Source organism: Pteronotus mesoamericanus, unplaced genomic scaffold, assembly GCF_021234165.1.
Source record: "Pteronotus mesoamericanus isolate MK-2021 breed Mesoamerican mustached bat unplaced genomic scaffold, CSHL_Meso_final contig_50, whole genome shotgun sequence".
In the NCBI taxonomy this organism is placed as follows: Eukaryota; Metazoa; Chordata; class Mammalia; order Chiroptera; family Mormoopidae; genus Pteronotus; species Pteronotus mesoamericanus.
This window is the reverse complement of record NW_026555186.1, coordinates 20,794,908-20,810,349: the sequence shown is the minus strand read 5'-3', so window position 1 is coordinate 20,810,349 and position 15,442 is coordinate 20,794,908. Positions and strand designations below refer to the sequence as shown.

At 37.3% G+C, this 15,442-nt stretch overlaps 1 protein-coding gene across 4 annotated transcripts in view; it reads right to left on the bottom strand.

The window, feature by feature from the left end:
* Positions 1 to 15,442, bottom strand: part of RGS7BP (regulator of G protein signaling 7 binding protein) — an 84,844-nt gene that overhangs the window by 32,362 nt on the left and 37,040 nt on the right. For all 4 annotated transcript variants that reach the window (XM_054578407.1, XM_054578411.1, XM_054578408.1 and 1 more), the window contains exon 3: positions 370 to 500. In XM_054578407.1, the coding sequence (XP_054434382.1) occupies positions 370 to 500 (131 nt within the window). The remainder of the gene's footprint in view (positions 1 to 369; positions 501 to 15,442) is intronic.

The window sequence follows — 15,442 nt, the reverse complement described above, 5'->3', positions numbered from 1 at the left end:
AATTTCATCTTCTTGCAACCTAATTCATTTAGGAAAACAGCAGCAACCTTAGATAGCATTTACTATTCTAGTAAGATCATTATATATTTTCGATGTTTATGCTGATTCTAACGAAAGTCATGTTCAAAAGTGGTAAAATAATAAATTGAGAATTGTTTCTACCACGATTTCTGTTCAAGGAAATCAGTATTCTTATGCACTTAGAATTGATAATTGACTTTTTATTAATTTATATGAAACATTTCCTTAACATTTATTTCCTATTTAATTGTGTGTAGATAGAGATATAGTGCACACAGTTACTTTGCAAAAGATGAGCTTTTGCTTAACATTCTTCAGGGTTTATGGTGATATATTAAATGTAGATACCTTTCCGGTGAAACTGAAGAGACCCCAACAGACATATGGATTTTAGCATCTCTGTTGTGTACATTTCTAAGCAGCACTGCAGCTGGATGTAAAGCCGACAGATTTCTGGATGGATCTCACCATCTTCCGGGCTGCAACAGAATGAAAGAGAAAAGCTGTGAATGTCCTCAGGATTTCACTCATCAGCCATTTGCTTTAGCTCTCAGAGGCAAAAATGCTCAATAAAGCTTCTTTAAAGCTTTGAGTCTAAAATTTAGCACTTCCTGCTTTCAAACCAATGACCAATGTCATAGTTCTTACATAAGTGTCATTCTGAGTAACAGCTCTTAATTTTTTTCCCCTTCAGCTGCAGATTTCTGCTGGGAGCTTAAAATCATAAATGTTTTAAGTAATTGAAACATTTAAGATATTTTCAATTTAACTGTTGGAACAAATTCCAAAATATATTTAAACTATAAAAATATCCTAGACTGCAAGAAGAGATTAAAAGCTCTTATTTTCAGAGATACAAATGAAGAACTATTCAATTACCAGTGATGGGATTGTTCTTTAATATTAAGACCCTTGCATAATATGATTAGAGAGCCAAGATGCAAGTTATTTCTATCAAAGGCTTTTGTCTCAGTCTAAAAGATATTCCTTTATCATTCGCTATGGTTAATTTTAGAGGCCAAATGTTTTTAATGAAAAAATAAAATTTTTAGGAAAAAGAGAAAAGTAATAAAAAACTCATAATTATGCTCAACAATCTAATGCTAAGTAAACACTGAACTTATGTTATAAAATTTATTTTAAAGTCCTTGAGCCTTTCTCTACTAACTATGATAAAACATAAATCTAAATATGATAAAACATGGAGTGATAACTTTTACATTTTGATTAAGAAGAGAGGAGTGAGTTGTCAATAAAACTCTCTAATATGCAACTAAATTAGCATGTGTTGAATAAAAAAAACTAAACAAAAAGGATAAAGTTTAGAGATAGATTTGAAATGGAGGGAATCTAAAAGTGAACCCTGTCAATTGTCCTAATATGTTATCTTTAGCTCTATCCCCAGTCATTTAAAATGCAATGAAATCTGATTAAATAATGCAGTCTTTGGATTTGATTCCTTTGTAAAGTGGGTCAGTGGCAAAATGTCTGAGGTAATTATTGGGAAAAAATGGAAGGTTCAATTTTTAAGTTCTGGAATCACAGTTAAAAACATTTGTATTTACACAGCACTTTACAATGACAGTTTTCATTTTCAGTACTTATTTAGTAGATGAACCAGAGTGTGTCTGCCATATGGCTTATGTAACACAGGGAAATACACAATATTCTTTGCTTTAGTACCAGTGATATGCAGTCATCCTATGTCTTTCCTGTGTCAGAAAGAATAAAGTGTTTCAAAAGAGGTTATATGTAAAATGTGGCTTTATCTGAAAAAATAAAACACTACCTTATTTTCTCATTTGTGTCTCATGGGTCCAGCCCTAGGCCAAGACTAGAAGCAAGTATATCTCTGCTGAAAGTTCCCAGATTTTCTTACAGAACTTCCTCCCATAGGTGCCTTCCAGCCTCAAGCTGTTCCCCCACATTCCCCCACCACACACACAGCGTCTCATTATTTCACATCATCTCAGCCTTTCAAAATGTTGACTCTGTCCTATCCCCTCATGGCCCTGCTAGGCCCTGAAGGGATAAGGGGCATTAATGGTTTGCGTAATCAAAAGTCATCCTGCATCTTACCTGCTTATACACTGATTTTGATAGAAAAATTTGAAGATAGTGTCTCTTCCCAAAGACGGGTTAGAGGGAAGATATTTCAAGGCAGGGAGGTCTTTCCTGTGCTCCTTCCTCATCCCAGTCCTGGTTGCCTAGTTTCACATATGTGTAACGTCGGCCCTCGTGGCTCATATGTAGATTTTGTTAAAACCCCATGATAAATCTGTTGTCTGTATCGCACATTTGATAGTGGGACAATTAACCAGTACAGTATTATTCCAAGCCATGGAGTATTCTTATTTTCAGTAGTATAAAAAATGTGCCTAGTGGCTTAGTTCCAAAAATATGTAAACTCAATTATAGATGACATTTTATGTAATTTAAAGAAATGACTAGGGTATTAACATCTCTTCAGAGCCAGTATATTTTGTATATTATTTTATAGCTAGTCACAGAGAGAGATAAAGCAATGTATTGAGTGCTTCTGTAAAAAGGCAAATCAAAACAGAGATTAAAATGCCAATGCCTAATTCATAAGATTTCCTTGGGGGCTATCTCCCTAATGCCTCTGTAACCAATGGTGATTCCAGAAACTGTGGAACCATTTTACCCTAACTATTACGGGAAGAAACTAAATAGGTGCCACCGGAAATAGAATCTGCTGAACAAAAATTAATTGATACTAAAGTTGCATTACAGATTTCCTGGTTAAAAACTTCATATATATACTCATAGATTTGCTTGTGCTACCTTGGGAAATTGAAGTATAGAGAAAGAAAGGAACTAGCTAAAGAGCAGAGGAAAAGTTACCTTTCAAGTCAGTGTTTCATGGTGCCTTGACCACGTTACGTGAGCTCCAAGACTTGCATATTTTATTTCTCCCATTTGAGAGCACTAAGCTGCATTACTAATTACTAAAGAGTCATTAGAAGACAAATTGTCAAACAGGTCATAATATGTCTAATGTTATAAGCAGTGAACTGAAATATGTTTCTGAGAAGCATTAAGAGCATTTAGGTTATTTTCATAACAAATGAGCAAGAGTAAGAGCATGGAGAGTGGAGGAAAAGCCAAAAAACAGTAATTTAAAAGCTTGAAACTTCCTAGAGATAAATTATAAAGCTTAAGGAAACATTTATGTTAAAATAAAACTGGGGCTATGAACTTCCTCCAGGAACTGGCAGCAACTTTACTTGGAGGTAACTTTACCCCATATCCTTGGGCTTAGTCTACAATGATTCACTCTTCTTAAAGTTTAGGTCTATGAGATTCACTCTTGAGGTGACTGATGCTTGCTCAGTTCGTTTAAAGAAATTTTATGAGTTAGTGACTAGGTTGTGTTATTATTATTTTTTAATAAACTTAAGGGCTAAGCTGATCATTTTGATTATTTTGAAAGCCTTACTAATTACAGGAAAACATCCTAAATGAACTTCAACAGTAGTTCAGCAATTTAGAGCTCAAGTTGAATGCAAAAACATTGAAAGCAATTGCCAAATTATGAAACTTCCAATCAACTCCTTAAGGATGAGAATTAAGATTTAATGTCTTAATCATCTGGCTCAAGAAACTTGAACTGACATAGTAACAGGTACATGTGTGTGAATATTGCCTAAATCATCCCTTGAGGATGGCAATGCTTTCTATTGTGGATATTCTCACTTTGCAAATCCAAATATCAATGACAATGTGGAGTAACGGAGACTCTCATCCATTGTTGGAGAGGGTTAAAATGGTACAATTCCTTTGACAATAGTTCCGGAAATTTCTTATAAAAACTAAACATACACCTGCCCTATGACCTGGCACTTCCATTTCTAGGTAATTACCCAAGAGAAATAAAAACATTCACAAAAAGATCTCTATAGGAGTATTCACAGGAGTTTTATTTAGAATAACCCAAAACTGGAAATAGGCCAGGTATCTGTCAAGAGGAAAGTGGATAAAGGAAATAGTATATATATTCTTACAATAGAGTAATACTGAACAATGAAAAGGAGTGAACTTCTAATACACGAAATAACAGGGATGTATCTCAAAAACATGATCTGGAGCCAGAAAATCCTTAACACAAAGGAGTAAATTCTGTATGACACCATTTATATGAAGCTGTAGAACAGACAGAACTAATCGATAGTGATAAGTGGTGGAAAGGAATTGATCAGAAGAGGCCTGAAGGGAGGGAACTGTCTGGGCTGAGGGTAATACTCTAAAGAGGGCTTTGAGTTACCTGGGTGTATACATTTGGCAAAACTTATTGAATGGTACACTTAAGATTTGTGCATGTGAGTATATGAAAATTTTACCTAAGAAAGAGAACCAAAAGTAAATATTGAACTCTAGTTAATGATATGCATGCTGACCTGTTTAGGGGTAAAGTTTACCAGTGTCTACAGCTTCAGAAAACTAATGTGGGTTGTGGGTCGAAACGAGGGATGAAAAGGCAGGTGGATGTGTGGTAAAGCAAGTGCAATCAAACATTAATAGTAGAATTTAGGTGATGGGTGTTTTCTTGATGTCCAAGGTCTTAAATTTCTCAAAATAATTTCATGGCGAACAAATTGAACAAAACAACTGAGAAGCTTTATGATGAGTGAGGTCAAGTTCAGGAGGGAACATCCTGAGGACTTCAGTTACGAAATGTGTTTAGTTACGAAATGCGTTGGCCCTGCATCTGCTCTTTTGCCAAATTTGCCAGACTTTGGTGTTCTGTGTAGCTGCCAATAACTTTTTAAAGACCGGCAAAATGTTTGTTGTTTTGAAAGTCTGTCCTTAAAGTAATAGTTTATATATTTAGTTGAAGGCAACAAGACATATTAAAAGGAACACGGGTTGTGGAGTCAGAAAACTTAGCTCCAAATATAGACTTTACTGCTTAGAATTGTAATCTTAGGAAAACCACTTTAACTTCTCTGGGGCTCAGTTTCCTGAGCTGTGAAATAGGGATAACAACTAGGACTGAAGTATCTCAAGGTTCTTGCAAGGATCCAATGGGACCATATGGGGGCAAACAAGAAAAAATTGTGAAGGACAGTTAGAGGATGGCTGTAATGCACTTTAATGCATCAAAGTTGTGTTTTCTTAGCCTTATGCTTGAATAGACTCTTTAGTTTTAAAAATTATCTGCTATTCTACAATGTTTTTTATTTGCTTACTGCTCCCAAATGCAGACTTTGGTTGAATAAACATGCTGTGAGGCTGAGAAAAATAGGTGTGACCCCACTGACAACCACTCAGCCTTTTGCAGACCTTAGTGATAACATACTAAACCCTTGGGGTTCGTCAGCTAGCAGAGATGCAGAGATGGAAACCAGAACTCCTTTTTTTAAAAATCCTCATCCAAGGACATACTGATTTTAGAGAGAGAGAGAGAGAGACACTGATGAGAGAGAAGTTAATCAGTTGCCTCTTGCATGCAGCACCCTGACAGGGGACCGAATCTGCAATCCAGACATGCACCCTGACCGGGAATTGAACCTATGACCCTTTCATCTATGGTTCAGTGCTCCAACCAACTAAGCCACATCAGCCAGGGTGGAAACCAGAACTCCTGTTGTAGCAAATGTAGCCAAGTTTTTCTTTTCCCGATCAGTTCTTTTGTTAGCTACTAAGCCAAATGGCAAGGAAAGATTCAGGAAGCCATGTGCAATGAGTGAACGGCATGACATACTTTGCTTTATTTTTAAGGGCAAATAGCTAGGGAGGAAAGGGATTCAATGATTTACCCAAGGATTTTGATCTCCAGGATATCTCTTCTATTACTGCCTGTGGTTTCCTCTCATATGGATTCCACTTACAAGTATATAAACTAATTCTGTGCCAAATTCAGGGACAGCACCAGTGTCTAGCCTTAACGTGGTTTCCTCGAAGTAGACTTTGCAAGGTGGCCCCATGACTGTACATAACCAACGGATAGTCAGAGGACAGGGGGGCACAAATCTGTGTGTATATGTGGCCCAGTTATTATTTTAGGTTTCACATTCTTAAAACTAATTATAGGTTCTATCTAAGTTCATAACCACAGAACAGATGCCAGATACCTACTAATGACTACACTATTTTATACCAAAATAAGCAGTGCAATGAAATAGAAGTCTAGTTAATCAGAGGAAATGGAAACAAGACATTTTTCAAGGTACCTATAGGTATAATAGTTGAGTCTCCCTATTTCTCCATTTTTCTCATAATCTCATGAGTTTTTATGAAAGTTGTGTTTTGGGAGGAAACCTACCGTAATTTCTTCATAGAGAACCATAGCAAGTTTGGTTCCCCTGGGAACCTTTGAAGAAATCGTGTCAGTAAATCCCTTGGCTTCACGGCATGTCCTTTCATGGGAACTTAAGGCCCTGTGACTTCCTCACCACTGAACACCAGTCAGGATCAAACTGCCCTGGAGCTGCTCGGGAGCGGTCAGAAGCTTAAGGACTCTAACACTAAAGTGCAACCTGAAGTGATTTGGAGTAGCTTTATGAAAAGCAATGGGGTTCAGAGGGGCCAGCCCCTTTCATGATTTAGGGCCGTATTATTTATGGCCCTCATCTCCCTGTTCCTTTTGTTTTGCTCTCTGAAGGGACCTTTGACATGTCCCCCTGATCCAGTGGGGAGAGTTGATAAATACTGGGTAGCACTACCAAACAGCTTTTTTATTTTTTCCATTTAAAGAGTAAAAACTATATTTAAACACTTAAAAAATCAATAGCCATCAGTTTTCTAACGTTATGATACTTAAATGAAATAAGGCTAAAAATATGGCTATTGAATTGTAAATCATCTTTTATTTATCTTAAAGGTTACTGATTAAGGCGTTACTGGGGAGAGTTGGGAGTAGGCAGTGACTTCTCCAGTAATTCTGAGACTTCCTGGGAATCTCTCAGGGCATCAGAGGTTAACAGTTAAAGCTGTACATCAGGACTTCTTTTTCTTGCTACTTGAAACTCATGTTTATTGGTCAGGAGAAAATGAGCATTTACATATAAGGGACTATTTCTTCAGTCTCCAAAATATCTTTCTTATTCTGGCTTGGCCTTTTCCCTCATCCTTCTATCCTTTTTGGCTTGAGGGTCTCTTGGCCCTTCCATTTGTTCCCTCTCAATGTTTTCCTCTTTATGGTCTACTCTTAGGAGTCATATGGAGTGTGCAAACGGCTCATTAGGGCCTGGTCTCCCAGAAGTTGTGATTCTCACGGCTAGCAGACAGGGCCCTGTGGCTGGATGGCGTCTGAGTCTTAGATTCTTCAGTCTCTGCTGGGATGACAATCAGCACCATGGGTTACATGGGTGGAACACAGCCCTTCCCTATTGACTACAGCTAGGATCATTCTGTGTTTAAATATATGTGTGTATGCATTAATATTAAAGAAGCATTTATCTGTTTCCACATTTTAATCTGGAAAATAGTTTTTGCATCTAAAATCAAGATTTTCAGTCTCTGATATTTATCTTTTGTGCCCGATACCAATGACCTTTACAGGTCAATTATCATTTAATTATCATGTGATACACTGGAAAGAATTCAACTCATTTATTTTCATTATATTCAAAGTCTGAGTCATTAATTGCAGCATGCAGTTCATTCCTGCTTTTATCCACTGGGATTTTAGGGCTCAATATATTGAACTGTTGGTTTAGCTAAATGGTATTTAGCCCTTCATTCTTAATTATGTCATTAAGTTAGGTGATGCTGTATTTCTCTTTAGCTAAAGCTACAGGCATCATCAATATTGCTGAAACAATGACAGTTTCAAAACCTGAGATAACTGGGCTGACTAAATTGAACTCATTCAATTAACCCAAAAGAGAGTTTTTGATAAAAAAAGAACATTCCTCATCTCCTTTGACTGCAACAGCACAAAATGTTGATCAATACTTTGAAAATTAATTATGACATATCCATTGTGTGGTTACAGAATAACTAATTGTCAAAGCCATCGTGGCTGCAATGCCAATGGCCCTCTCTTACTTGTGAGAAACTGTTGTTTATCTACAGCAGTGACAAAAGACTGGAGGAATCCAAAATATGCCAACGCAGGCCTGAAATTCGGTTTTTTCAGATTCATGAAGTATTTAAGCAGAAAGGCTCTTTGGGCAGGGTTTCTGGTTAGGGTAGAAAACTGGCCTCTGTTTATCATGCTGAAAACAACAACGGACACATAGAACTTCATTGCTCCAGTTTAGCTCTGTGGTTCATTCTTTAGTTTATATGAAGCATTTAGAGAAGATTTAGCACTTTTTTTTTTTTTTTTTTTAGTGTTTTGCAGTTCACTTTTTCAGCTACAGGCTCCTACCCAGCACTAGAGGTTTTTAAAATATTATATCTAATAGGATTCTGTGGTGTTATTTTGTCTTTCTATTGGCGTGCAATGAAAATCTGTATTTTTTGCATAACTGAAAAGATGACACTTCATGCCAATATGGGAATGTGCATTTTTAGACAGATGTAAAAGCTATTTTCTACAAAAAGGCAAAAGCTCTTATGCAAACAGAACAAATCAGTATTCATGTACATGGAAAATATCGTATTCTATCATGAGTTTTTTTGCTGGATTATAAATTCCGTAAGGCCAGCAGGTTTACCTTGTTTATCTCCTTACAACCTCCAACACTTAACAGACTGTCTGGTGTGTAGTGGGCTCAGAATTAATTGGCCCTTGGAGTGGTTTTAAAAACAAGCACCTATGTGATATGAGGAGTTGGAAGGCTGAGATTACATTTTATCAGTAGAGATGGGTTTCTTAAGAGCTTCTTTCCTTGCAGCCCTCTTTTTTTCCTTTAAGTCATGAATATTAACAGACATGTTATGTGGAAAAGCAAAAGGAGGAAAAGACGACATACTAATACTAGAGGTATACATTATTAAGCTTTTGATATATTTCCTTCCAGATTAATATCCCCAAGAGCGGAACAGTTTTTCCATTATTTCTGTTTCCCAAGTACTTAGCATAGTGTCTGGCTCATCGAAGGCTCTCAGTCCATGTTTGTCGAAATGAATCAAACAATGTTCAAGGCTGACCATGTGATACACGCACTGTTTTCAAAGGGGCAAGGCTGGTGATCTCAATGTGTTCAAGTCAGTGAAGAAGCAAAAGTAATCTGATTACAGAAGGAGGAGAGTCCATTGTCCTGCAGTGGTTTACATTTTCTCAAAGAAGGGATAAATATTAATATAAAGTTTATCTTTCATCCTCTATAATGAAGCATAAGTGGTCCAGTGTCAACAGTTCTGGGTTTATTATATTCTGATTTCATGACTTATAACATGTGACCTTGGGCAAATTTCTTAACCACCCAGTGCCTCAAATACTGAACTAAAATAATATTAGCTACTTCAGGGCATTATGAAAAGATTTAAGTGAAATAATATATGGGAACTATATGGTTATAACAAGCACAAATGAATGGCAAAGTGTTCTGAGGAGGCAATTCTGCATATTGCATCTAGACATACTTCTAACTTTGTTACAGGTTTTATTCCTAGTTAATTATTAATTCACAAAGTGTTTATTGATTTCCTGCTGTTCACAAAGGGTAAATTTGGAAAAGAAAAGAAAGAAAGTGTTACTTTCTCTGGAATCCTTTTGTAAGAGTTCATTGATACTCCCATTATTATCCTATGGTGTTTTTATTTGATGATAACATATTGTAAAGTCTCCTTTAAGACACATTAATTTTTCTTAACGGTGATAGAAAACTTGCAGTCTTTTATTCCTTCCTTGGTGTGGTATCATTTTACTGCCTTCAAGTTTTCAAATAAATGGCTCCATTGTGGAGAGCTACATATAAATTTTTCTTTCTGTCTTAATAATGAAGTATAATGTACCATTAAGTGAAACGGAATGAAAGGACTCCACACCTCTGCCAATTGTTAAGCTCAAGAGCAGAAATAGCTTTTCCAGGCAGACGGACATATGGGCGGGAGGAGATAATGATTCACAAGTGTGTAGGTCAGTCTCTCCAGTAGAAGCATTCCTTTTGATGTTCAAAGTAGCATAAATTATGTAAGATCATTAGTCCTTTGTTAGGGGGAAGAAAGGTTAATGAACTTACTGACAAAGGACTTGTGGATAGAAACCCACTTTACTATTTCTGGTCATTAGCTTCAGCTGCGGCAAAATACAGTAGAACTATCATTTCCTGGGAGTTTACTATGTGCCAGAGACCATGCTAAGTAAGCACTTATATCTCATTTAATTCTCATGAAGTAGTTACTGTCTTTATCCTTAATTTGCAGATTGACTAATAATTACTGAATAATTTTTTCCTACTTTTTCTTTGTTGAGCCCATAAATTACTGTGGCTTAAACGTCAGCCCTACTCTTAGTCCCTTCATTTTTCCATTTATAATAAATGTCCAATGCTATTATTGTCTAACTCAGGGAAACACATAATACAAAGGGAGCATAGGTACACATATATCCCAGGAGGCACTCCAGGCTAGCATAAGCTGGCATATCTGGGGAGCTGGGGAATATTGCCGGGCAAAGCAATGAGAATGGGAAAGGGCATGATAAGGGATGGGCATAGAATCCCCTTCTAGCTCCCTGTCTCCTTCTCTGTGTGCACAAAAATGAGTGCACTGAGGGAAAAAGGGGAGGTGTCATTGATGCTGTTTATGGGCTATAATTATTGTGTCCTTGTCCAAGAAGAGGCAAAAACATCCAGGATTCAATGGACAGGACGATTTTTTACCACTTTACTGAGAATGTGAGAGCTCCCTGCACAAATGGAGAAATAAGCACTGTAAATTATTTGCAAAACATTTTAGAAGTTAGCAGTGAGAGAAATATATAGGGGTGGGCAAAAGTAGATTTAAAGTTATTTGTATGGAAGATAATACAATAATTAATAAATAATACAAGAATAAATTCTGTGTTTTGAGTACTCTCAACTGCAAACCTACTCTTGCCCACTCCTGTATTAATTCAAAGATAACATCGTTGGTGGCTAAAGGGTCAGTTGGATTTAGAGCATAAGAATGTTTAACTGTGCCCTGGCTGGTGTGGCTCAGTGGATTGAGTACTGGCCTGTGAACCAAAGTTCGCTAGTTTGATTCCCAGTCAGGGCACATGCCTGGGTTGTGGGCCAGGTCCCCAGTTGGGGCCGTAGGAGAGGCAACCACACATTGATGTTTCTCTCCCTCTCTTTCTCCCTCCTTTCCCCTCTCTCTAAAAATAAATATAATAAAATCTTTAAAAAAAGAATGTTTAAATGTTAGACCAGCAGACAAACATTGTAGATCATGCACCTGTATTAATAAAAAAAATTAAACATGTACTCTTAATATACATGTATTTGTTGATAAGTTTTTCTTATACAATGACATTAACATATGGAGTATATTAAAAACATACAAAAAGAGAAATTAGGAGACTATAAAATACAAAGTTATATTGTTTTCCTTCAGATCATCTTGCACACATTGCTTTAAAACCCACAGGCTTAGATCTGAGGTAGTCAAATCTTAACATGCATTAGAATCACTTAAAAGGCTTGTTAAATGCTGGGCTCTGTCCCTAGAGTTTCTAAATCAGTGGGTCCGGGCTGGGGCCTGATCATTTGGTTTCTAATAAATTCCCAGCTGATTTGGGAACCATCCTTTGAGAGGCAATGGGTTAGCCTATTACAGCCATACCCCTTAGGGAAGACATCCAGCATCTAAAGGAAAGAAGGAATAATGTTGGCATGCCAGTAGTAAGGCTGGTAGTTGCAGCAGGTGACCCTATAGAGTGCTCCCAAATCATACTCCACAGCCACAGAGCTAATTCCATTAAGCAAAAAAGTAGCATAAGTAAACATCCAAGTATACTTCAGGCACATGGAGGAAAAAAATGTTTTCAGATGACATTCAGGATACACATTAGGGAAATCTTAGTAAACAGATCCAAGCCCACACCTTAGCTCAAACTTAAGCAGATGGAAGAGACCATGGGAGGCTCTAGGACATCAGTGACATGGCACCCGCATGACAGGCACCCCCGTCCCGCTACCCAGAAGCCAAGTACTGCTTGGCAGATTCTTCTGAGAGGCCTCCTGGAGGGTGTGCATTCAAGTTGCAAATCCTATTTGGTTTGCACTCCAGGTTTTACTGGGCAAGGTTTCATCCTAATTTTTTAAACGTCTTGTTTGAAAAGTTTTGCTTTGTTTTGGCCTGCTTTCATTTTCTGTCCTTGAACTCATGCTGCAACACTCCATATGATCCGACATCTCATTGCAAATCAAAGGAAATGCAGCAACACCTACTTTACAAATAAGCACATGAGTTAACAAACAGCCCCACACAGTGAGAGAACTGGAATGTGTTGCTGTTCTGGGCAAGGGCAAGAACAATAAACTCAGAGGCTCTCTGCCTTTGCTCTGAACAAATCATCTACAGGGGTGCTCTTGGGAAGCATATGGGAAGGGCAGAGAAAGCACATAGCACATTCCAGCTCACAGTGCTAAAATTCCAGAGATCCACGGCAGATACCCAAGACAGCTAACCAAAACCCCGTGGACGACTAAGGCTGCAGCATTGCTGGGGCCTGCAGTCTCGTTGAAAAACTATAAAGACAGCTCTTGTCTGTCCTTCTTAAGGGTAAAGATGCTGTTTGTGTTCTCCGGACCTGCTGCAGAAAGGGTTTGTACTGGGGTAGGGGTCATCGTTCAGCAGAGTGTAACAGGGAAATTGGAAAAGTTGATCCAGGCAGGAAATGGAAAAATAATAGGAAGAAGCCTCGCTGACAATAGGAGGAAAAGGGCTCAGGGGGCAAGGGTGGGGGGTGGCGCAAATCTGCTTGGGTGTGTGTGGGAAATTAACTACATTTCACTAGTGGAAGGTTACACGTGTTGGCTGCTAATGCTGCAGGGAAACAGAAGGCAGCTCGTTCCTTCCCAAGGATTTTTTAGGTGGACAGGAATTTATTTGTATTTAATTTTTACACTACCATTTCTGTCCTGGTTTTGTTTTTGTTTTAAATCATGCAGTTCCACATTTTAAACAATCTCATTCATTTCCTAAGTGGACTATTTAGACTAGTGTGTACTTAAGTTACATTTCCAAACATCAATGTGTGGCATCTCCAAGAGATATGCACAGAAATCCATTTCCATCTCCTATGAATTATGAAGTGCAGTTTCCACTGCAATTTAAACATGTCGTCTAATTAAAGATACAAATCTTGAAATGTTTTTCTTCTCTCACCACTCTGTCCCTGCATACACACACAAACACACAGATTTTATTTTAGGTCAAGCACACAGTGTTCTACCAGAAAGGAATAATGTCAAATAACAATAATAGCAGGGATAAAGAAAAATAATCACTCTGTCTACACAGAGCCAAGAAGAAGACTTAGAAAACAAAGAGTAAGAAGTTTTAGGGCAATTTTCCCAAACATCAAGCAATATTATATTTGTTTGTTCTTTGAAAATGATAAAATAGTATTATGACATTAAAATTGTTTTTAGATAAAAAGTAAATTACCCCCAAATCCCACATTTTAATGTATCTGAGATAACTTTTATGGCAGATTTTCCAGACTTTGATCATCTTGATGTTTACTTTCACTCAATTAAAATTATTGTAGGCCAATTTCATGTTCTTCTTTTTTTTTAAAACTAATCCTTTTATCATAGACATTTTCCCATTTTAAATAATTTCAACATAGTAGCGTGGGGAAAAAATCAAACAGGAAACTCACAAAAAAAGAAATATGAAAGTACAATAAACACATGAAAAAATACTGACGTCATCAACGTCATTAGTAATCAGGGAAATGCATATTTAGATCAGTGAGATAGATCTAAATCTATTTCATACCCATTAGATTAGAAAAATAAAAGTCTGAAAACACTACATGTTTAAGAGGAGCTGGAGCAATGTGCCAGTGGGAAGGTCAATTGATACAACCATTAGAGAACAATTTGAGGCATCAAGTACAATGGAGGTTGTGCATATCCAGCCACCCCTCAAGTCTGCTCTTATGTCTGTCCTCTGGAGCAGAGCTGTTCACTAGGACTTCCTGCGGTGATGGAACTAGACCCTGTGCTGAGCAGCATGATGGCCAATAGCTGCATGTAGCTTTTGAGCAATTGAAACAGGCTAATGTGACCAAAGAGCTGAATTTTTTATTTTAACTCTGTAAATGTAAATGTCTATGCCACAAGCAATAGACTAATTTTACCACAGACTTACCAGAACTGATATAATCATCTTTGGCATTTTGCTAATTTACAATGTATAAAGTACTATCTATTGTTTTATCATGTGGCTTTCCAATTGTTAACAGAATTGAGTATTTTCCCTCAAGTTAATGGATTCCAATTTTCCCTCAAGTTAATGGATTCCAATTGTGTATCCATACACTTGGTTCATTTTCAGCTAAATTCTTTGCTATAAATCGCAGGCAATATGAAAGGGGACCAAAAACACCCTAGAATTATCTTGTGGAGGGCAGGCCCCGTATAGCACAGGCTTCCCCCATGACGTGAGTGTTCTGGGAACCCAGCTGTGTCAGTGCACCAGCAGGCATTGTTGGGAGAGGCTGTTTGGCTTCAGTGAATTTTTTTTGAAGACTCTTTCAACACATTTGCCTGTTTCATGATGGGTGACTTATGAGCGCACCTGCCCACACCACTCTGAGTGTTCAGCAGTTTTTGACCAAAAATGGCATGACCCTTGTGCCCCACCTTCCCTTTTCACCTGATCTAATCCCAAGTGACTTTTTTTGTTTCCCCAGAGGAAAATAGGCCTTGAAGGGAAACGTTTTGCCCATGTGGAAGAGGTGAAACAAAAAAACAGCAGAGGCACTAAAAAGCATCAAAATTGATGAGTCTAAAAATGTTTTTAGCAGTGGACAAAAAGATCGATAGGTGTATTGCATCCAATGGACAGTACTTTGAAGATAACTGAATTTTAAACATTTAAGAATAAATACACAATTTTTTATTAATTAATTCCATTTCCATTTTGCGGGGTACCTTCTCATATTCTTCTTTTTTCTGGCAATAGATACTACCAATTTTAAATGCTCCTCAATTTCTTTCTAATTGGTATCTCCTAGAACTTTAGTACAATTTTTTCCATTTTATTTTTCAATAAGCATTAAAATATTTCTGCATTTCTTACTAACAGTTTCTCATTTGAAGGTTAAAACTTTAGTTAAGATTAACAGGCACAAGTGTGGAGAAACTAAATTACTGTGAAAACAAGAAAAAGATGTAAATACTGAATTGCATTGAGTAAAAGAGACAAATGCATCCAGTATGAAGATTTCATTTGATTCAGAAGGAAACAGTCAGGAGGTAGACAAAAATTTATCACTCATTTACTGGGTGCCTGTTAGCTGCTACACATTTTATTCCACTGTCATCTGGCCTCTATTTTCTTTGTG